Genomic DNA, 23,110 nt, shown 5'->3' on the forward strand with positions numbered 1-23,110 from the left:
TAATTTTCTCCCCTATCCGCACGTTTTCTCGCGCGGTCCATTGATCAAATGGGAAAAATCTACCTTTCGTGTGGAAGAATTAAAAACTCACAATATTCCGTGTTTATAAAGTAATTGCGGTGGAAAGTGGTGAGTGGAGTGAACAGCTTTACCGCACGTCCGATCTCTAAATTTTCAAGCTTACGCGTCAGAAAGCGTCTAAACGTGAGCAAATTGCTGCAATTTGAACGCATCGTTGCGTTTCAGGGGCCTTTGCCGAGATTAGGAACAACACTGACCTGCCTCTGATAGTGAGTTATTTTTAAAAGGTCCACTCGGATATCTTCAAGTACCACAAGAAGAGCCGGTTCATACCTGAAATCAGAATGTGAAGGCAATGAGTAAAACAAATTTGAACTTGGATGACTATAAAGAGCAGAGTAACCCATGATCGTAAAATTTAAGTTTTGTGCACTTGATGGTTTTAGCACGCGTTCTTGTCGTTTGAATTTACCTTCACAGAGCGTTTTAATAAAAATTTTATCTGCCAGTTTTCCTTGCTACTGCTAAGTTCAATGTTAATTAAGATCTCAAATTGCATAAGGTTGGTCACACAAAGCAGTTCCTGCAATTTATTTTGGTCCGAAACAATCAAGTGAATGAAGATTACTGTTGGGGCAAAACCCACACACATGTCAAGAGCAAAACTACTATTTAACTGAATTCAATGATTCTTTTTAACATTCGTAATGAGCCCATAATAAGTTTTTTCCAAATATGCTCAACGTGCGTACGTGACTTAAAAATCTTGATTGAAATAAACTTTTGATTATTAATAAAATTTTGAAAAATCATAAAAAAAATAGTATTACGTAATTATGCACTTTTGTGCTATGGTCGTATTCGAATATTTTATCCTGACAAAAAAGAGGAATGGAATCTCCCTGATATTTATGACGTAATCCTTCTCATGTATTTTTAGCTTTGATCCGATAACGGTTTATCATGTTGAAATTTTAATTTAATTAAGTCAGACTTTTGAAAGATTAAAAATTTCATGGCAAATTTAAATTATTTCAGATTTTTCTTTTTGAGTGGGGTGGCCAAACCATGTTGATAAAATTTGCTGGAAATATACATTTGGTTAGTGATCGTTTTCTTTAGCTTTGAACACGAGATTCGGTGAATTAAGTTGGCATTTATAGTAATAAATTTGCCTATTTCATAGTGAAATCTAGCAAAATGTGACAGAAAATGCGAACAAACTATTGAGGTGCCGGGCAAAGGGTCGTGAGAACCACAGCTTTCTTCAATCTCACTATCGGCTGACTTGCATTCTGTATTTATCCAAATCTAATCACCACGCATCTTTTTATTTTTTTCCGACAAAAAGCGCAAGGAAAGTCACACACGATTTTAAGCCAATTTGATGCAAACAACCCGACACAAGTGGCGAGTCACGTCAGCGACGCTGACCATGAGGCAATTGGCGATGACAATGCACGCTTGCAGCCTCAACCCCCAAAACGGCGGAGGTGGTGGTGGCGGCAGCGAGGTTATAAATAAGTTCATCTCGGCAGAGAAAGGCTTCAGCTCCTTCGCGGCGGCAAAAGCAAACTTTCTCTCTCTCTCCAGCTTCGGCCGGGCCGTCCCGTCGGTGCGTCGAGTTTGTTAAGTAACCAGTCAGTCAGTTTGCACTTGGTGATCACGATGGTGAGACTGCATGTGCGAACCGTCGTCTCGCCGGCCGCGCACACCTGAGCGTCAACACTGCATCATTGTGTTTCACATGTGTTTTGAACAGACTCCTCCATTTAGTTCCTTTGGATTTGGTGTCTGAGTGCGACAAAGGGTTTCCCTGTGATTACATCTTCTTTCGACATTGGAACGAAGACAATATTCAGGTAGGAAGTTGGTGTTTCTTCCCTCTGATTATTTTTTCCTAAATATTAAAAATTTATTTTTAGAATTACCAGCAAAGTGAAATTTTTTACGGATTTCTTTAATACTTTAAATTATATTATGTTTAAAACTAGTTTAGGTCACAGGTTTAATCTTTCTAATAGCACTCAATTAATTAAAAAGCCAATAATTTAATGAAAATAAATCGCAAGGATTGGCAAAATTAATAAAAGAAGCTTTGACACAGATTCTCGGGATTCAATTTTACCCTCGCATCAATATGCAATAAAAAGTTTTAGAGAATTTGTCCTTCCATTTCTTCTGAATTCCACAACGGACCAGTATAAATTACTCCTGGGAAACGGTCACGATAGTGAATGAAAATAAGATGCACCTTTAGTCGAAAGTCATTAATTGCACCTGGACGCGGCCATAATCTCACCTAAATATCAAATTACGTGGCCGAACCCCATAAAACGCAATAAAACAAGGCCCACTGATACCAAAACTCACTCATCCTTCCAACAATCGCTTTATGCTTTTCAACTTTCTTCGCCGACGTCTCAATTTACTCTCTGACGCTTTGGAGCTTTCGCGGGTGTGCCACGGGCTTCGAAATTTACGTAAACAAAATAAACACGTCCAAACCTAGTTAACGAGACCACCGGCAGATATTAACGTGAGGAGCAGTGTGAGAAATGGGCCATAAAAGCGGGCAAACAAATAATATTTAAACCACCTTCCGACTACTGATTCACCAAACAAAACAACTTGACCTAATACGCACTCTACTTCACAAAAAAGAGCAGGGATGTTCATTAAGAATTTCTCGGGCGCAACCTTGACTGGCTGAAGTAATGCAAACGAGTTACGCGAGCAAAATTACCAAATAAAATGTCACCTGGGAACAAGACACAGATTGCAAGGAGACAACAAAAGAAATGGGTTCGCTCTGGGAGAGTTTCGCTTTCAAGCAGCGCAGACCAAGTGGATAAATAGCACAGAGGAGTCACGTACACATCGCGCAAATAATGCTTTTTTGCGAGCGACACTAACCTTGCCGCAGAAAATATGTCGACATTTTGATATCGACCCAGTCTCGAATTTCCGGAACCTGTTTGTTTCTGCGGACTAATTGAGGTGCAATGAATTTATGCCCTGGTTTACTGCTCATAAAAATTGAACTGGTCAGGATGCGATGAATAATATAAAAGCAGTTATAAACACTGGACCAGTTTTGCCTGCATTCAGATTTACGCACTTTTTCGGCAGAAAATAGTGCACATCGAGATGGCATATCTAAATAAAATTCGAGTGAAACTAGTCCATTATCTAAAACCAACGATTTTACTCGGTTTGTTGGAGACCGTCGGTCGAAAAAAATGATTTCAAACGAGGAGAAACACGAGAGGAATTGAGCCAGCCTCGATGTTCGCCAACCCTGACTTTGGCTATGTGCGCCGAGAGTGTGTAGTAATGAAATAATGATGAGGATGAGAACCAGAGATAACAACCCAACAACTTTCTTTGCGCCAGTAGAAAGAAACCAGTAGCAGTCGAAATGGCATGAGCGTCTCATCACAAAACAGAGCAAAACCGCAGTCTCGATTGCCGCAGCGTACTGCCATGAAGACCGATGGAGACAGTCGGTTGTTTTTGCTTCGTTCCGAGTAAACGTGAAATCTAAACTCCATCAAGTTCATGGGCACGTGCATTGATTTTTTGACCAAATAATGATCGCGTAAAATTATGAGAAACAAATTTTTACTGCAGACAATTGATAATATTTTTTAGCAATCTAAGTTTTGTAGACAGCATTATTTGTTTCAAAATATCTGTTGTATAGTTGTATGCGTTGTATGCAAATTTCAAGGACTGCAAAACGCTATTTTTGAAACCAACTCTGCGAACTTAAAAATATTTCAAGTATTTTAATAAATTAAACCTGACATATTATAAAAGGAGGAAAAATAAATATTTCCCGCTGAATCAAGAGATTGGATCGAAATGTTAAATAGAGCAGAGCGGTATTTGAACTTAATATCCAGGGCATTGAATTGCCCTTTATGAATCAGTATACAAATGTGACTGTTCATACTTAGAAAGAGAGATCATGCGTCTTACGTAAATGACATAATTGTTACGACGGCAAGCAGCGAGACTCTGCATGCATGGCTTCATCTAGGAAATGAACTTTTCTCCTCTAATAACCATAGAGCGTACTCAAAGACCGGTCTCGCTCTCAGTTACTTAACGCTTGCTAGAAAAATGCAGTGCAGGTAATCTGAGAAACGCAGCTGCCAACAGAGCCGCCAGTGAGAGTTTCATTACAATTTTTATTTCGATTAATACCCACTGCCGGCTCGGCGTGTATTCAATTGGCATTGCACTCTCAATGCAGAGAACGGGCGTTATTACGTTAGAAAGTACACGCAATGCACTTTCTTGCGCAATGAGCCGCACCTGGCAACTCCAGAAGTGCATTATTTACCACCCAAATCACGCGGCGATGGGAAATTTAACGTTTATGCTATGCAGTATGCACTAATTGATAGGTGCACTTTCTTCCTGAAGGCTACTGATCAGACTGCTATGATGTCAGTTGTTAAAAGGAAAAGAATTAATTTTCTCATATTTATGAAGAATTATTTATTCAAATTGTTCGAAATATACATAAATTTTTGACAGGTAAATTCAATTAAAATGTCGCTTCTGGCAAGGAGCCTGTTTGAATTGAAATAAATAAATTCAAATGAAAACGGTATAGTTTTAAATTCATAAAAGCTGAACTATGCGTTTACAAAGTTTCAAAAGTCCCTCTAAAATTGTTGTTGGCACCAACAATCAATTTGTAAAACAGTTTGCATTCATCATTGCATACATTTTGTTCGTAATTAATCATGGTTTTTTAACATCATGACCTTTGTGTTCGGTGATTTGCAATTAGGAAGGCTTTGAGAAAATCCCCGAATGATCTCCCTTGAGACAAAGATCTTGACATTCGTGCCAGAGAGCGATTGTCAGGAAACAATGACATCTGTTCGCAAAAGCACACACACATGCCTCTATCTGGATGCAGTTTGTTGAGCATTTTCACGCGGCTAATTGTTATAAAAGGCGTGGCACAAGTAATTAGAGATTCCGCCAATTACTTTCACCGAGCGCAATGAGTTCGTTCGATTGAAACAATGAAACAGGGAAATTTAAATCATCTTAAGGTTTGCCGTTTGTAAAAGCCAAAGGGCGTCTGCGAAGAGAAATAAACCGCTCGAGCGATGAGATGCACCTGCTTGGAACAATATTTTGGGCGCGTACCCACTCAGCTGTTCGATTTCCTGAACTCTTGATTTCACTTCCAGACACCAATGGCAGTCTATCGATGCTATCTTCTTTTTTTTCGCACCTCAAACGTGACATTGATACATGATCTAGTCTCTATAGAGAAATTGAAACTCTCGCCCGTTATTCGCATGAAGATTAGCCAAAAATGCCGTATTTTTTCGGTGCTTGGTCAAACACGCATTAGCAAAGCAAATAATTATAAGCATTCGCCCGTAAAATCCCGAATTTCAGGCTGGGTCAAAGGAAAACCAACAAGTAGATGTTTCGCAGCTTTCTAATGGACGCGAGATACAATGTCTAGATAGAGCACACCGCCGACGAAAAGGTAAAAGCCACGCGTGTTCTTCTCGCGGGGCAAATATGTCAGACACAGAGTGTGCATTATCATAACCATTATTAGACGGCCATTTATATCCCCCCAAATCCAACACTCAGCCACCAGGCGGCAGTTCCGAAACGGGTTTATACTCAAGAGCGTGCCCTTGAGCCACCTGTACTCATAGTTGACCTATAGATAATGGAATATTTGCATTGTCCAACGCGGTGTGAATTAAATATATCTGCGTGCTGGCGCAACACGATTGCGGTTCGATTCCGCATCTGTGGAATTTCAATAAAAATAAATTTGTTTGCGGTCAAGAGATGAATTTTGGTTTAGAAAAGCAGAGCGGAAAATTGGGACGCCTATTACAGAAGTGAGACAAAAATGGTTTTCACCGGAGGAATCCAAACTAAAATTGGAATTTCAAGGAGCAAATTTATTTGCTGACAAATATTCCGATGAGTAAGGAAATGTAAAAATAAATCGGTTCGATTCAACCAGTTCTGCGTCAGCGGCAATTATGAAAATTTTACAACTCTATTCGTGTGATTGCCACAGAGCTGATGCAAGCACAACAATTAATGTAAATTAATGGAGCCGCTGGAGCGCGGCTAATTTCCCGTGCATCCCTGATCTATGCAGCATCATCGTGACTGTTTGGATTCAGCCTTATCTCAACACCGGCGGCATCGAGCGAGAGAAATGAAAATTCAAAATTAAAAGACGTGAGAGATCGAGCACGCTATAAACTAGTAGAACAGAGAGATGATCGCCGCGAGCCTGGAAGCCGCCGCGGTAAATTGCTCTCCATTGTGAGCGGCGTGCGAGAATGCGCATGCAAATCAGTCCATTAGCGAATTCGGAAGGAAATAATGGAAGAAAGCGGTGGCTGTGCTTGGTTACAACGTCTGCGAGTCGGGAATTCACAATGAGTCTGGCTCGCTCATTGATTATTCGCCAAGCCACACACACACGTCGACCGAGCAACTCACACGTTCCAAAACACGATCATTTGAATAACAATTGAGAGCAAAAAGTATAAGTTGTGCTATATGTGCTTAACTTTTTCTTGATATTTTACGATGCAGTTTCTGCGTGTGGATGAATACGCAGAAAATTTTGATTTTTTTTGTGTGTTTAAATCATTCTTGAACTAAAATTGATCCAAGTTCCAAGTACAGTAAATATCTTGCGAAAAGTACTGTACAACTTCTAAAAATTGTGATGGGTTTCACTGGAAAGGAGAATTTTCCTGATAAGGAACACCCTGTAGCCGTGGTATAGATCGCGAAGGCAAAAAATTGAACGAAAACACGGTCAAAAGCCGTGCATGTTGTTACAATTAATTGTAAATTAGTGCAATTAAAAATGTTATTTATGAAATGCAGAATTTGATTGATGATTTGTTCGAATTATATTAATGCATCCTTCATTCAATCTATCACCTGCTAATAAACCATAAATTCATTTTTATCGTGAAAATATTCACTTCAAACATAGTAATTGCATTTTTCAATCTTAAATGGGTAAACAGCGTTAAAAGCCAAACTGTGTTAAAGCTGGCCGACGTACTAATCCAACATGATCTCATTCGGAACCTGCGGCTGCTGAGGAATCCATCATGTTCCGGTAGAGAAATGGGCCTGAGAGTGTCGATCATCTGCGGCTGACCTCGTTTTTGGTCGCGCTTGAATTTCTGGAGGGTGATCCTCTCGATTTTAGTAAAACCGGCTTAATATGTTCGGCTGCTTTCCTGGTCGCCGCGGTTTTCGCGGCTATAAAAAGTGGAAGTCATAAAATTTATTTAATATGTATTGCCATGCCGTGAAAATATTGCTGTGAGCACAGACTGTTGCAGGAGTGCAAATCTCCACGCACTTCTTGGAAAACAGCTATTTTAAGGCCTATGATGTTACCAGGCCTTATGAGACGATTTCTTATTTGGCGATTTGCCTTAATGTTCAAAATCATTCAGATATACGCATACAGGGTTTTGTAAATAATATCCTGGGCGGTTAAAATATTATAAATATATTCATTTTTACAGTAAATTTAGAAAATTTTACACTTTTTAAACAGTGTATTTAATTTAAAACTACCCTATTTTAAATAAAAGGATTGATGTAAGTGTTAAAAATCCAGTATAATGGTGAAAATTGACCTCGAGAATTTAAAATCGCATGGGTCAAGAGATGATAAATTCTTAGTTTCATTGATGGCTGGTGCGAGAAATTTCTCTCCGCTTTAAAATGAATATTATTGAACACCCTATTAAAAAATACATAAATTTTAGCACACAACCGCGGTCTCGCAAGTCAGCTCTTTTGGTAATTCAATTTATATTGTCTGGCAGTTTCCCCTTCCACGCAATAACATACGCATTATTTGACTCATCTCAGCAGAGAAAGTGATCTTTTGATGCAAATCCCCCTTGCACGGATAGCGGACAGGACACGTGCGCAGTTAACTATTCTTCCGACTTGATCTTGCACACTCATTGTATTTCCCTGCGAAATCGGTCGTGATCTTCCCAAAGAAGCAGGGAAAAGTAATTATGCGCTGCTCGTGGTTCTTGAGTGCCGTCTAAATTACGTCACCAAGCTCCTTTGTTGGCCGAGATGATGGAATAGCGATTTTATTTGAGCTTTTGTTTGCTTAGCTTGAACGAAATTGGATTTGTCACACTGCGTCTTGTTGCACAAAAGGCCGCAGCAGCGCGCCGCCGCTTTATGATAACATTAAAACGAAGGATTTCTTTCGGGATGTCTGCGAAATACTCACTGGCCGTAAAAAGTATTAAGAAATAAATTCAAGCAAATAAAATATCAAGTCCAAAACGAGATGCCTTTCCAAAAAAGAGCCTTTCCATTATTATTCGCCCATCATTGACGGGCCAGCACAAAACAAACTTTCAAACATTGATTATAAATTTTGGTATAAAAAGACAAAAATGAATATATGATCAATTAGCAGTCACACTATTTGTCTGCGGTAAATAGCCTTTTTATAGATGAAAGGAATAAATTTGAGTAAAATAAGTCAGATTCGAGTGAACCAAAATTTTCTCTCTAATTTGAGAGTCTAAATTAGTCCAGGATAGCATGTGAAACAATTAAAAAAACTATAATCACAAAATTAATATTAGTTGAGTTGAAATATTATAAACCCTTTTTTCTGCTTTTTTTGTAATTTTATTGCACTGCGTTTGAACTAGCCCGCTGTACACCATAATAAAGAAATGATAGCAAATTATATTTGCCTCATCTTGACACGTACACCTTGCGTGCAAGTGGTCCAATAATATGGAGCAGTTGCAGCGGCTGCGGCGTGCTAATAGTAACTTTCACCTTGAATCTATTTTTCGTTGCTGGCCGGCGGCGAATTCTTTTTGCTTTTACGAAGCATCTTGATACGCGTAAGAATTTTGCCGCTGGAAGTTGATTTAATTAGTCAGAGGCGCACAAAAGAAAGGCGCGTTTCGTACGTCCCAAATCATAGAAACAAGCAGACCATTGATCTACGATAGTTAAGACTTCACCGTTATTTTTGAGTTCGGCAGTGAATGTGGACGTCGAGAGAAAAAAGGGAAACTTGTTGCGGTTATTTTCGTAAATAAACACATTCCCACGTGCTTCATCGGCGGAATCGAATTGTGTTATTCGCGAAAATTTCTCCTTGCACCGATTGATTCAATCTGACTGCACTGAAAGTGGGCGTGCGGCCGTATAATTCTACGCAGACCAACAATGTGAGTACTTCTTGTAACTTTTAAGGCGGCGCCCTGAAGAAAGTGCGATAAATCAAAAGCATTTCGTAATGACGCTTTTAACATCAACGATGACACACGAATCATTTCGATTTATGTGAGAAACGTAGGAGGCATACCTCTGAGTAAGACTTGGGATGATTTTTTTAGCCGTGAAATGTGTCAGGTCAAAGAAGTCGTTTATTACAGTCATTAAGTAGATTTATTAGAGAATAACTAAGACAACATAATGCGTTACGATTGATATGAAGTTGTACCAGCTTAAAACGCACAAATATTTACCATGTTTTAACAGCGGACACATAAATTAAATCGACTGTGATTAATACCACAGAAATTCTAATTATAATCGTTTAATTCCTCGACATAATTATTCTCTTTTAAAATTGCAGTCTTGGAGTTCATTAAATTACGTTCAAAGCATAGTTATAGGAAACAAGTAGTTACACATTTTTTTAGATTTCATAGAATTCAATGTCAAATATAAAAATCTTTTTAAAACAAAATGATTCCGTTTGCTATTAGTTGAAGACGTGCGGAACTCAATTTCCGAGCCTCTACAGTCACAGGGGATTTCCGTCAAACGTATTCTCCTTAAAAGTGCACACCTTCTTTGTAAGCGATTAGCACAGACCGGATTTATGCAGTAACTTCCATTTCCATTCATTCCGTCTGACGATTCAGGAATTTACGTTGAGCAGACGGTTGCTGCACCGCAAGCGCACGCTAAGGTCAACGAAGCCAACCTTTCCACTTTCATTCCCACAAAGCGCCTCCTCTGCATACCCAAGTCGTGTCATAAAACATGATTGACGCTCAAAGTACTCGAAATTAGTCATACACCATAATTTTACTCGCGCCAAAAATTTGTCTGATTGCCCATTGTTTCAGATATCGATCTTGAGCAGAGATTTTCGAAAGAGATTAGGCACGTGTTTTTTTTATTTGCGTGATTCTAGCGTGAACGTTAGAAAAACATCAATCGCGCCTCCTCTTCTTGGCATGTGCGTGGGATGTTTACAAATAATGAGTTAAGAGGATGTTTTTCGCAGAATGTTCCTTGACATAAATTGGTTGATAGGGAGCAGCACTTCGGCAAAGAGTAAACCTAGTTCTTAAACGATTGCTAATTATTACTTTACACGCATCTTGAGTTAAGTGACCCAGCAAGCTTTCAAATTCAAACTTATAGCCATCAGTTTAAGTTTTGAAGCCTAAATTTAACAAACGACGATATCCATTTTTCTGAGTGACAAGTGGTTTCTAAAAGTTCATCTAAATGCTAAACAAAAAAGGCTTTCAAATAATTGTTTGCGGGCGACATGAAAACTTTCAAGCGTTAAAAACTGATTCGCTTGTAAAAAAGAAGTAAGAAAATCTTTCAAATGCAAGGCCTGACTATCTTTCATCATCAAGTAGTTACAGTATAAGTAATTATTCATGGTTTTGTCACTTGTTTACCCTGGTCCTAAAAAGATTTCTCTGCATGTCGAATGGCAAATCTTGACCTTTAGACTTGGTCTATCTTAATTTCAGAGCGTCAAATTTATTTCACAAGGTGAAACTATTATGAACATTTTGTGTTCAACGTTTTGGATCATTTTACGAACAATTTACGGCCAATCGGTGGGGCCACGCGTCTCGTGAGAACTGATGTGTTGGCCAACACTCGAGCTTCTTCGTCTATCTCCTCCCGCGGTTATGCTAATGACTGGTCCAGCAACGCCGGCTCGTTGCGCCACTAAACGAAAACAGAACCTTTATCCTCGGCCCGCATAGACCATTTTAAAGTGTGGGTGTGCCTCGTGAGACCGACGTAACGAGCCTACTCGAGATCATGAGTTTGTTTATGCGTGGTAACATAAACTGTGCTACGTGCTCTCGCCGACGTGCACGAAAATTTGCAACTGCAAATTTTATTCAAAAAATGAGAACATTTTGTTGAAATTAAATAAATGAGGAAAACCTTGAGCTGAATTAACGTAATTTTGTTTATTTTTGCTACTTTACTGGACTCACCGCGCCGACATTCGCGTGCCTATTTTAACTATTTTGCGTCAGATAGAGCTAAAGTTCCATCACGCAACGTGCAGAGTTAATATAATTAAAGCAGCGTACCTTTAATTTGCACGCATTTTCAATTAATTATTACGGCATTTTGAGAGTCTTTCGTTTTCTTTAAGGGAACTAAAAGTCAAGGCCTACAGTGGCACACAAAAATGTGACCCACTTGTATTGTAAACGGCGTGCGCCATGTCTTCGCCGGTCAACAATTGAAATTTTCAAATGTCGAATCTCTTGAGACGACAAAAAATAAACCGCACTCAAAGTAACACATTTCAATTGCACGGTGACTTTGCTATTTTGGATTGAGAGTAAAGAGAAATTTGCAAGGACTCGTTGCAACATAGAGACACATTTTAGTTGTGATCAGATTCGCTGATCTAACGATGACTGCGGTGCGATTTTCCTGGTTTGCCGAAAGTAAGAGTGGCGATCGGAGCCAATCGAATGATAAATCAAATCTTTGTCCACTTTCTCACCAGCTCTAATGTCTGCGCAAAAAGAGCCTCGATTTGATCTTGCAGCTTCCTAGAAGGAATTTGATCGGCATGATTCTCCACACTGCCTTTTTTACTAGCAGCCAGCCACCTGACAATGAAAGGCTCCAGTGAAAGGTCCAGCTGTGCATCATAGCTGAAAAACGCGCGGAAAATATTACACAACCTAAAAAACGCTTTGCGTCTGTCTCCAACGGCGGGTGCATCGGACGGTGAATGACGCATTTCGCTTGGCTCTGCTTCCGCGTGAGTTTAACAAGGTGGCCTAATTAAAACGGCGCATAGAGCTCAAACATCTCCTGCTTGATAAGTCACGGAGAGCCTTATGCATGCCGTGATTTATTTGGATCGGTTACCGCGTCTCCGGAAATGAACAACACTTTCTCCGTGAGATAACGGCTTCACACTCTTTGCATTAATTACATCGCGAGCAAATAGCATAACAAGATTCATTTACATCCTCTTTTTTGAAAGAAGAGAAAATATTAGATTATTAATTTGAAAACGTTATTATCGTGTGTTGAATGAAATAACTTAATCCCAAAATGCTCAATTCCAGACTCATAATCATGAGCCATCTGCTTTCAAAGGAAACAGACTCGATAGCAGAACAAAGGAACAACCAAAAGTAATTAGAAAAAGTCTGCGTTTGGAATTTTCTCAAAAATGAAAACGAAAGAAGCTTTATTATACCAACTGGAGGTTTATTGGAGGCTTGCGCCACGTTCTTTTTAATGAGCGCGGAGTAATTAAAACATTCCTCCACCGCACCAGTTTGTATCTTTTCTTTGTTTACTCGGAGAGGATGAGCCATAAAAATGTCCCGAGTTGGAAGAACACGTAAAAAGTGAAGAGCAATTTCTCCGATCGTTAATTATATAGAAACAAAGTGGTGTGACTGGTACAATATGCTTAGCTCATTTGCAGATGTGAAACGTGTCGACACGTTTGACACATAAAGCAGAGAGGATCTAATCAGGCAGCCTCTCGTTTGACACAAACGGCGATTCAATTACGCAACTGATTGTTAGCCGGCTTCATTAAATTCAAAATTAAAGGCTAACTGCTGATGTAATGAACTGCTGCTACTGTTAAACATGGTTTCGAGTTGCAGCGCGCGTTGATAGCGATGACAACGCACTTTGTCCGGACAAAAGCTGCTGGCCCATGTATATCATTCAAACTGCAACAATGACTTTTCAAAAAGCGACCTTTGCATTTTACGGTATGGCAAATATTTTACATGAAAGGCAACCCTATTCTAATGGAATGGGTGGCAAATATGAGGCAAGGACGCGACCTTCCACACAATTTTTGTCGATTTTCCGCGCGAAAGAAAAAAATCTGACATAAAAGGCCAGGAAAAGCAGATATTTGAATAGAGGCGAAGAGTTGAAAGGTTTCGTTCACGTTTCTTATAACAATTTAGCATCATTAAGACGGCTTTTCAAACGAAATTACTTTCATCACTCATCGCCGTCTGTTAAAAGCTTTTCCAACCTATCCCGCCCATAATTCACCTTTAATAGAAGCCATTTCCTGATGAGTCCTGTCTCTGAGATCTCTTTGATCGAAGAGTGCTCTCACTTTAAGCTAATTCGATCCCCATCTGGAGCATTTTCCTTGATTGCAAACGCCTGATGGCAGGTTGCACAGAAATGGATGGCATAATTTCGAGGAAATAATCCGTATTATGCTTTCCGGCGCAGCAGAAGCGCTAGACCAAACTGTAGCCGTGACTTTCTACAAAGCGCGGCCAGAGAAAAAAGTGACAAAAATAACCGGCTTCGGCGCCTATACGCATTTGAATATCCACGACGAAGAAAGCGACTGCAGTGAAAAGAAACCCTAATTGCATACCATTACCGCGCAGATGGGCCCGAGAGAATAATAATCAGGGTAACGAGGAATTGCGTGCGAATTTCTCTTTTTGTCTGTGCGATCAATTCTAATATAAGACCCGTAATTTGCGTGCTCGTCAAATTTTATTTTTATGATTTGCACTTGGTGAGATAAACACAAACAAGTTAAAACGCGCCGCGAACATGTGCATGACCAAATGAGCATCTATCTTTGATTTAATAGATTCCTTTGAACAATTTTGAGTTATTTACAATAATCGTTTAACAACAAGTAATTTTCAACGATAAAAGTTCCTGCCTGTTAAAAGCAAAGATGCTTAAACAAATAATTTTTTGCAAAAGTCATTCATTTTTCTCCTGAAATCCCCATCAGTGAAACTAGAATGCACGTTTTTTCGACTGCATACTCTAAAAACTAATGACTAGAACAAAACAAACAATGTGACATGCGGGTGCTGAAATTGCCAATCAACCGAAAGCTGCCTTGAGCTGCATCAGCGTCATTCAATGACTGTGATCCGTTTCGCTTTTGCGGATCTTTAGACCGGTCGACCGGCTGGAGAACGCGGCGCGCGCACGTGTGTGTTCGCTAGCTTGTGATGAAGGTCAAGATCCACCTGACTACCACATCCAGTCAGTGCGCCGGCCAACTTTCATTAAACACCAACAGGAGCTCGCCGGCCGAGAGTGAAATTGTGAAAGAGAAAGGACCGGCGGCCGCGAAAACACTCCCTGTGGGATATTCGGAAATTTGGCATTTATTGAGACTTCGCTTTCTTGGGATCGAACTCGCGAAATTTGATGCAGATTTGCGATTTTCTTAAGCCTTGACCTGCATATGGCTCAAATGGCGGATATTGTGTGGAGCTCTAGGGAGGCAGGTTCTTTGATCCATCATTAAATCTTGATTGTACACTATATACATTTCTTTGAAAAAATTTGTTACCAACGTCACGATGACAACTGATATTGTAAATGCATTCCCCATGTAAATTTTGAATGCCGAATTTTGCGAATGGAAAGCGTGAGCTTGTGAGCTAGCTGGTTGCCAAAACGCAATCAACAATGCGTTGTCTAATAAACAGTTCCTAATTCCTGTGCTACACTTAAGTGCTATATAGCTAGGAATATTAATGACATCGAGAAAGGCTGCTTGTGAAATTCCACCGCCTGCAGCTTTTACATTAGTACCAAATTTTTTTCCTATACCAGCCTTCGAGGCCCGAATGCAGACGAGAGTACAAAAAGTTTCTTGACTGTATTCTTACGCGCCGCAGGCGTTGGCGTCCTCGAGAGTCGAGCAAATTAATTTCATGGTGCTAATTGTTCACTGGAAAGTGAATAGCGATCGACAGTACAAAAAGATTTTTTTACAACATCCTTGTTTTCCTGAGAAAGGGAAACGAATACAATATGTAACCTTTTTGAAGGAAACGAGAGAAGCACAATGCCAATGGCGGCAAAGGTGCCTGAAATGGCAAACATATCGCGTTTGAACAATATGTTTGCGCTATGTTTCTCTTCAACTATAATTCAGACAGTTGACCCTTGGCCCATGGTATCTCTCCCACCGAAGTTTAGCAAATGTTGCTGTCAGAGCAATAATTCGTAAGGCTCGGCACAAGGCTTGAATAGCGAATAATAAAACTATCTAAGTATCTAGCACGTGTACATTATTCCACGCATCAATTCCTCCTTCACTGGCTAAATAACTTTATCCTGGCTGCAGTTCTTTACTCTTTAAGATACTTCCCATGGTTAAAATTGGCATAAAGAAACATATTTTAAAGAGATAAACTTACACGTGGCAGGGATTCATTTCAGGGGAAGGAATAGATATACGGGAAACAAAATATGGTTGCTTATTTCTACTTTATTTTTACATATTTATTTTCAAACCCATCGTTTCTTGCGCTAGAGTGGCGAGTAAATTGTTTACATATTATATAATGAAAACAGTGACAGCAATGTCTGAAGTTAATATGAAGTCAGTAAAGAGACTCTTGTCCAATTTTGGTTGACCATAACAAAAATCAGGGTCAATATCAGACCTTAAAGAGCTGATTAGTCATGGGCTTATTAAATGCGCGCATCCGTAAGTGAACATCTAGCGAGCAACTTGGTTGCAAAAAATGTGACAGCTAATCTGCACGTCATCCAGGACTTACTTAATTTGAGCGGAAAATACTCTAATTAAAATTAAAATTTGGACGGTTCAAGATTTTAATCCACTCGATGTTAATATTGGCTAAATTTTCCCGATTTCATAGCTCTAAATGTTTTGATTTCTGTTTCAGGTGTCACCTTTATGATCAGCAGTGCGATTTCGTGACCCCGGTTTAACCCTCTCATAACCAAGCATGGTGTTCGCCGTCTCAGTGGTGGTGGGCGCCATCAAGACCGCGACGGCGCTCGTCGGTGGTGCCTTCTGGTTCCTGCCGACGTTCATGCTAGCTTTCGCCTACTATAACTACGAACTTTTCGACCCAGAAAACCGTGTCATAAACCAGCAACAATTAAGGACCGAGTATGATTTTATTGTGGTCGGCGGCGGGTCCGCGGGCTCTGTAGTCGCGTCCCGCCTGTCCGAGGTGCCCGAGTGGAATGTGCTTCTCCTAGAGGCCGGTGGTGACGAAACGGAACTCTCGGACGTGCCAATTTTGTCTCTGTACCTGCACAAAAGCAAATTCGACTGGAGGTACCTGACGCAACCCACCGACTCGGCTTGTCTGGTGAGAATATTTTCATTTTTATTATGTATTTTATTTTCTTTGTACTTGAAAATTCTAGGAAAGGAAATTAAATTAATTTTATTTGTGCACGAGAGGTGGGACGTAATAAATTGCTCATTTAAATACAGTGAAATCAGGGGCCTCTCGTTTTTGGGTAAAACTTTATTATTACTACATCGGAGTGCGAGTCGGAACTGGACGCTGGTTTCGCGAAAGTGAAATTAGCTGTGCCTTTCAGCATCACGTGGCTGAGAAATTTGTATGAATAACCGTGGGTAGGCAGAGATTAATTGTGTCTTTCTTTCACTCTCTCAACCAGTTGAGCTACGCGTGGAAAAAAAGACATGATCAAAATGTTTTGGTTGATTTTTTTTTAAATTTTAATTACCGAAAAATTTGATTTTGTTTCGACTGCTTAGTAAGGACATAAACGATTTAATAAGTAATTCGAGCCAGGTTCCTTGAGCCTTGCAAATCTGGCATTTTACGAGAATTTAATCTCCTTGTCAAATGTTTTGATGTCACGGCTACAGCAGTGGCGCAGTAAGAATAATGAAGATTTATTTATTACATAAAACCCATCATAGGCTACCAGCTGCTATTAGACAGCAAACTGTTTTTGTAACGTAACGAAATTAGAAATTGCAGCCTGCTGAATTTCGGGAAGATCACGACTCGCTGATCACGCGAAGCGAGCCGACGCAGGTGTTGAATAATACTTAATGATTCAATTGCATCGCTAGAGTTTCTATTTGATAGCGTGGGTGGATACAAAGCGAGTCAAGTTTAAATTACAATGTCAGATTACACATCGCTACATGCTTGTTTTTTTTAATTATCGTGTTTTGTGGTTTGTGCTGAAAACGCTGCATTTTTCGTCTCACAGATAAAATGACATGATTCCCACCTCCTAGTAATGAAACAGCGTTTATTGCGTGCGTTATCTCCCACGCTATAACATAGCTGAGCTTCAATACAGTAGACAAATACTTTTATAATTAAGGTGTAGCAATTAAATAAACAGCGAGAGGTGTGAAAATAGCGCTAAATTGAAGCTCGTTAACTAGAGTTGGCAATTCCCGCAATTACAGTCGATTGTTTTTTTTCGTAGCCTTTGTCGCTGGTGACCCAGCCACACAAATTTACACGATATGGAATTTTAAAAAACGTGAACAAGCAAACTCAATGGCCAAAATCTTCTAGAAATTGCTATAAAACTTTATGCTAAAGCTGTTACTATTTTGTATTTTCAGAGGAAAAAATTAAATACGCATACGGCTGAATTTTCCTTGGAAAAATGGGCAGATAACTAACGATAAATTGAGTAAGAGTTAATTAAGTCCAACATGCATTTTGTAATCTATGAAAGAGACTGCACATTTTTAGCTAATATCCTAAACTGGATCGGTTCGAAAAAATATTTTTTTTCGTCACTGTTGAAAGATTAAATAAATCGAATGTCTTTTTTTCAGGCCATGGAGGGGCACAGGTGCAGTTGGACGCGTGGCAAAGTGCTCGGCGGCTCGTCCGTGCTCAATACGATGCTGTACATCCGCGGCAACAAGCGTGACTTTGACGAGTGGGCGGTGCAGGGCAACCCCGGCTGGAGCTACGAGGAAGTGATGCCCTACTTCCTTAAGTCCGAGGACCAACGCAACCCATACCTGGCCAGGTCCAAGTACCACGCGACGGGCGGACCGATGACGGTGCAGGACGCGCCATTCAACACGCCTCTCAGCGTTGCCTTCATCCAGGCAGCGCAGGAGATGGGCTACGACCACCTGGACATCAATGGAAAACAGCAGACGGGATTTGCAAACTTCCAGTACAACATGCGCCGAGGCTCGAGGTGCTCGATGGCCAAGGCCTTCCTCAGGCCGGTCAGGCTGAGGAAGAATTTGCACGTGGCACTTTGGTCGCACGCAACCAAAGTGCTGATCGATCAGCAGACGCACAGGGCCTACGGGGTTCAGTTTTTGCGGAACGGTCACATTCAGACTGCTTTGGCTAGGAAAGAAGTAATTCTTACAGCAGGTGAGTTTATTTAAAAACATTATCTAACACAGTCTTCATAAAATATGTATTTAAAGGTTTTGCGTTTTTAAATACAAAAGGAGTTAAATAGTTAAGTCTTAGCTGAGGCCCCAGTTAGTCAAATAGTTAAAAGTAGTTCAAATCAGCTAAAAATTGTTTTCATTGCTAATATGCGTTTCAAAATTAACAAATAGGTAGTTCTTATTTTTCAAATTAGCTTGGAAATGATAAAATGAAAAGAAAATCGCACTGCAGCGCAGTGACATTTTCTCACCCCTCACTTGCAGTGTAAACTCAATTTATTGGCTAAATATTGATTATCTCCTAATATATTCAATTTAAGCTTTGAAATATTTAATTTTTAATTGACTGTTTACATAATTTCGTTCCAGGAGCGATTAATTCTCCCCAGTTGTTACTTCTCTCCGGCATCGGACACAAAGAACACGTGAGCCAAATGGGAATTCCACCAATCCAAGACCTGCCTGGCGTGGGCAACAACCTGCAGGACCACATTGCCATGGGCGGCCTCGTCTTCAAAATCGACAAGCCAGTCAGCCTGGTCATGTCACGCACGGTCAACATCAACTCAGCCATGCGTTACGCGTTTTACGGCGACGGGCCTCTAACGTCTAGCATTGGTATCGAGACGGTCGGGTTCATCAACACCAAATACCAGAATGTGACAGAGGACTGGCCCGATGTTGAATTCATGATGACATCGGCCTCCACCCCATCAGACGGTGGCTTGCAAACCAGGGTGGCGCACGGAATCAGAGAGGACTACTACCAAGAGGCGAGTATCCCTTAAAATATCCCGATGACTATGATGTCTATATCAATTTTTAAAACGTGCATTGTTCTTTTTGTTTAATTTTTTTAACCAATTGGCAGAAAAGGATCTCTTACAACGAGTTGCTTGGTTTTCACTGTCCGTGATTGATGCATTTAATAAATTCATGCTAACCTCATCACTGTAACGCGAGTGATGACTGTGTTTGTAAATTTTGTTTAAAACGTTATTATTATTTTCTTTCTCTCTTCTGTCTCTGCTTCGTCTCACGCAACTTTTATATATTTTTTTAAATAATTCTGAATGCAATTTTTAGGTGTATCGCGAGATCAGCAACCAGGACGTCTTCGGCATCTTCCCCATGATCATGCGTCCCAAGAGCACCGGTTTTATCCGACTGAAGAGCAAGAACCCCAAGGACTACCCGCTGATGTACCACAACTACCTGACGCACCCTGACGACATCAAAGTGCTGGTGGAAGGGGTGAAGGCGGCCGTGGCCGTCGGCGAGACGCAGACGATGCGTCGCTTTGGCGCCCGGTTCTATCGGAAGGCGGTGCCGGGCTGCGAGAAGGTGCCGCTTTACACGGACGCCTACTGGGAGTGCGCCCTGCGCAGGTACACGCTGTCCATCTACCACTACTCGGGCACGGCAAAGATGGGTCCGGCGCACGACGCCGAGGCCGTCGTCGACGCCAGGCTCAGGGTTTACGGCGTGCCGGGACTCAGGGTGATCGACGCCTCCATCATGCCCACCATCACCAGCGGCAACATCCACGCGCCGGTCGTCATGATCGGCGAGAAGGGGGCCGACATGATAAAAGAAGACTGGGGCGTCGCCATAAACTACACAGCGTGGCATCCCTGAACAGCACGCACGAGTTGCATGCTTCCGCTCACATTCTTGTCACTACTTAATCGCCTTATTTATTTCGCTGCTACATAAGACAATATTCAGTGGCCAAAATTCACCTGTGTGACTGTTCCGTCAATCTTTCGTAGGATTTCTACGGTATAATCGACTGAGCAATGTTAGAGATTTTTTTTCGAAAATAATGTATATATATTTGATTTTTTACTACGTGCCTAATTTAAGCATAAAGCGAATAGTTTGACTGCCTGAATGTAGGGCATACATATTTAGTTTTTTTTCATCACGGTGAATAAACCGGTATTTTCGGCACATCTTTGGCATGCGCGGCGACCTTGCTTGAGTTGGTTGGAAATGATCTTGCCGGCGTGCCCAATTAAGGGTCAGCGTGCTTTAGCGGCCCAGCGCGAAGAAAGTGCTATCGCGGAGGAAGTGGTTCGAGTAAAAGTGAAGTACGCTGAAAAAAGTGCCTCGGCTGCGCATCACGGCGTTCATTATCGTACACGCGCGAATTGAAATTAAGCAAGTGTATTTCACTCTCCGCCTTACAAACTAGACTTTCGCTTTTCTCGGCGAGTCAAGTTTTATGGGGGGCCTTCCTAACCTTTAGAATGTCGACTCACATCTCTCACCGCGCTTCATAGTTACTGCGTTTCCGGTTTTAAGCTTTGATCTTCAATAATTTTAAAAAGTCAAGTGCGACAATCCAGGAGAGAAAGATTTTAAGCATATAAACTTTTACTTTAGCTGGTTGAAATTAATTTGGCCAAGTCTCAGGAAAAATTATCTAACATTTTAAAACTTAAATATTTCTCTAAAACTATTTCTTATATATTATAATAAATCAATGAGAAAAATTAGGTCCTGTTCCATTTTTGCGCTCAAATTAAAACATCTGGGACACCTATTTCTCTTGAACAGTACTTGTCAAAATTTTGCAACGTGATTTATTCAAAGCAAAGACAATTTGATCCTGTTGCGATGATGAATGAGAGTTGTAGGAACGAAACAAGCTGATGATTGATAGATTGATGCGTTCAGCAGATGTTTCCAGCCGAACCAACAAAAGGAGTCTAATTTGCCGTGGAGGTGCCGAGTGTCGATTTATTTCATCTGTTCGCCTGTATAAAGCAATGATGTAATTTAAACAAACGGCTTTTGATACATCTTTCTCGCCATTATTGCGGCAATCCCAATAACTCACGCTGCTTTTGTTTTCGCGATAGATTAATGTATGCGCTTTGGATTAGAAATGGTTTTTGCTCTGCCCTTGTCACGATCCATCACGCTGGCAACACGCACGGCCAATCATTTCGCACAAAATCCATCTTTCTTGTATTGAATATTTTTTCGAAATTCAACTGTTTGCCTATTCAGGTGCAGAAGCAAAAACAGGAGGTGGAAAGAATCTAATTGCAAGCGGCGATGTCGTTAAAGTCTTGTTTTGTTGTGTCGCTGTGAGAAGCAAATTAGATCTCTACGATTTCTCTCATCAGCGTCCAATCGACCGACGGACGTGCTCTTTTTCAATTACATTCTTTCTCTTCGGCGTCTTCAACAAAACCATTTCACCTGGTCTCGATTTATTTTTTATTTTTTCGAAAAAACTTCCGCACTAATGGCGAGAGAAATTACGCTCTTAAATCGCATATAAAGTAATCCTGCTGTGATGAATATTATAATTATTTCTATGCCACTTAAGGAGTTGAATAACAACGTTCTTTGCTGTTGGTGTGTGTTAGTTGCAGTGATTTCGTGTGCATTAGGCTTCCATTAAGGGAAAAGTTGCAGTGGCGGCAATATATAATTAATTACAAAAGTATACGTATGAATGCATCGCTCGCTTTCAGGCTAGGCGGTGGATAATAATAATAGTAGCACGTGTTTTGTGTGCGTGGAATGATTCCGGGTACTTCCTGCTGCATTATGTTACGTGTGTTGTGTTTCTTAGCGTTTCAGACAAAAATTTTAAGTGCCACGTTGAACAGGTAATCGCTCACATACCTCAGATCCTACTTTGTTACAACGCTAGCGTGTGTATTAGCAATATTGGGAGCAATTTTATTAATAAAAATGTTAATTGAAACAACTGTGACTTGGTTTAATTGAGATCAAACCCCATTGTTTAAACATCAACGTGACCGGTAGGTAAAGAAAGAGGTCAGCATGTGTGCAACTTTAAGAAACAAGTAAAGTGGGTTTCAACTTCCCATTTTTGGAGCTTTTTTCAATAAGGTTCTGTGTGTGCGAAACACTATTTGGCAGTTTTTTAAACGAAATTAATTTTATAAAAATAATTTATAGAAAAGAAATACTCTTATTAATACCAATTTTTCATTTGATTTTTATAGAGAACAAATGAATCAGCATAGAGATACATTTTACTTCAGTGTGCAATGAGTTAAAATAGAGCACTGCGGCGTCCTCTACCAGACAATTTCTTACTTTACCCCGCGAGGTAGTTAGCCGGCATCCCGGCAGGTGAAAGCCGCGGTTCAATAAGAGGACGGCAAGAGTCACACTCGCAGTAACTTTCTGATGCATGCGATAGTGTGACTAAGAATGCCGTAAAATTGATCCACTCTCTTAGCCACCTCCAACTGGCTGACTCTTGCAGACGCAACAGCTGATGAATAAACGAAGAAGAGAGTAAATAAAATTCGTCACCAGGTCCAACGAGAGAGAAATTTTATGCGTTTTTTATACAAGAAGTTTAACTATTGCCCTTTACATCGCGATATTTCATAAAACGAATTATTTAAATAGCGTGATTATTTTTTATATACTTACAAGATGATGATAACTTAAAAGCTCAAATGGAATAAAGCCGTACCTGAAACACACATGAAAAAATTGTTAGATACAGTAACAAATTACGATATCAAAATGATTGTATGTAACGCGCTTCACACGAATGTGCTGCAGGTTGCATACACTGAGGTGTGC

At 40.4% G+C, this 23,110-nt stretch overlaps 2 protein-coding genes across 2 annotated transcripts in view; one reads left to right on the forward strand and one right to left on the reverse strand.

The window, feature by feature from the left end:
- Flo2 (flotillin-2) overlaps window positions 1–23,110 on the reverse strand; it is a 112,599-nt gene that overhangs the window by 34,986 nt on the left and 54,503 nt on the right. The window lies entirely within an intron of this gene.
- On the forward strand, window positions 1,580–22,254 carry LOC135945934 (glucose dehydrogenase [FAD, quinone]-like). The gene is made up of 5 exons (XM_065493886.1): window positions 1,580–1,883; window positions 16,032–16,466; window positions 17,939–18,500; window positions 18,893–19,296; window positions 19,610–22,254. The coding sequence occupies exons 2-5, from the start codon at window positions 16,095–16,097 to the stop codon at window positions 20,159–20,161; spliced, it is 1,890 nt and encodes a 629-aa protein (XP_065349958.1). The 5' UTR covers window positions 1,580–1,883; window positions 16,032–16,094; the 3' UTR covers window positions 20,162–22,254.

The sequence above is a fragment of the Cloeon dipterum genome, chromosome X (genome assembly GCF_949628265.1).
Source record: "Cloeon dipterum chromosome X, ieCloDipt1.1, whole genome shotgun sequence".
Taxonomy (NCBI): domain Eukaryota; kingdom Metazoa; phylum Arthropoda; class Insecta; order Ephemeroptera; family Baetidae; genus Cloeon; species Cloeon dipterum.

Coding starts and splice junctions, on each gene's coding strand:
- LOC135945934 (XM_065493886.1), top strand. CDS start 16,095: ATGGTGTTCGCCGTCTCAGTGGTGGTGGGCGCCATCAAGACCGCGACG. Junction 16,467..17,938: donor CCACCGACTCGGCTTGTCTG/GTGAGAATATTT, acceptor TCTTTTTTTCAG/GCCATGGAGGGGCACAGGTG. Junction 18,501..18,892: donor AGAAGTAATTCTTACAGCAG/GTGAGTTTATTT, acceptor ATTTCGTTCCAG/GAGCGATTAATTCTCCCCAG.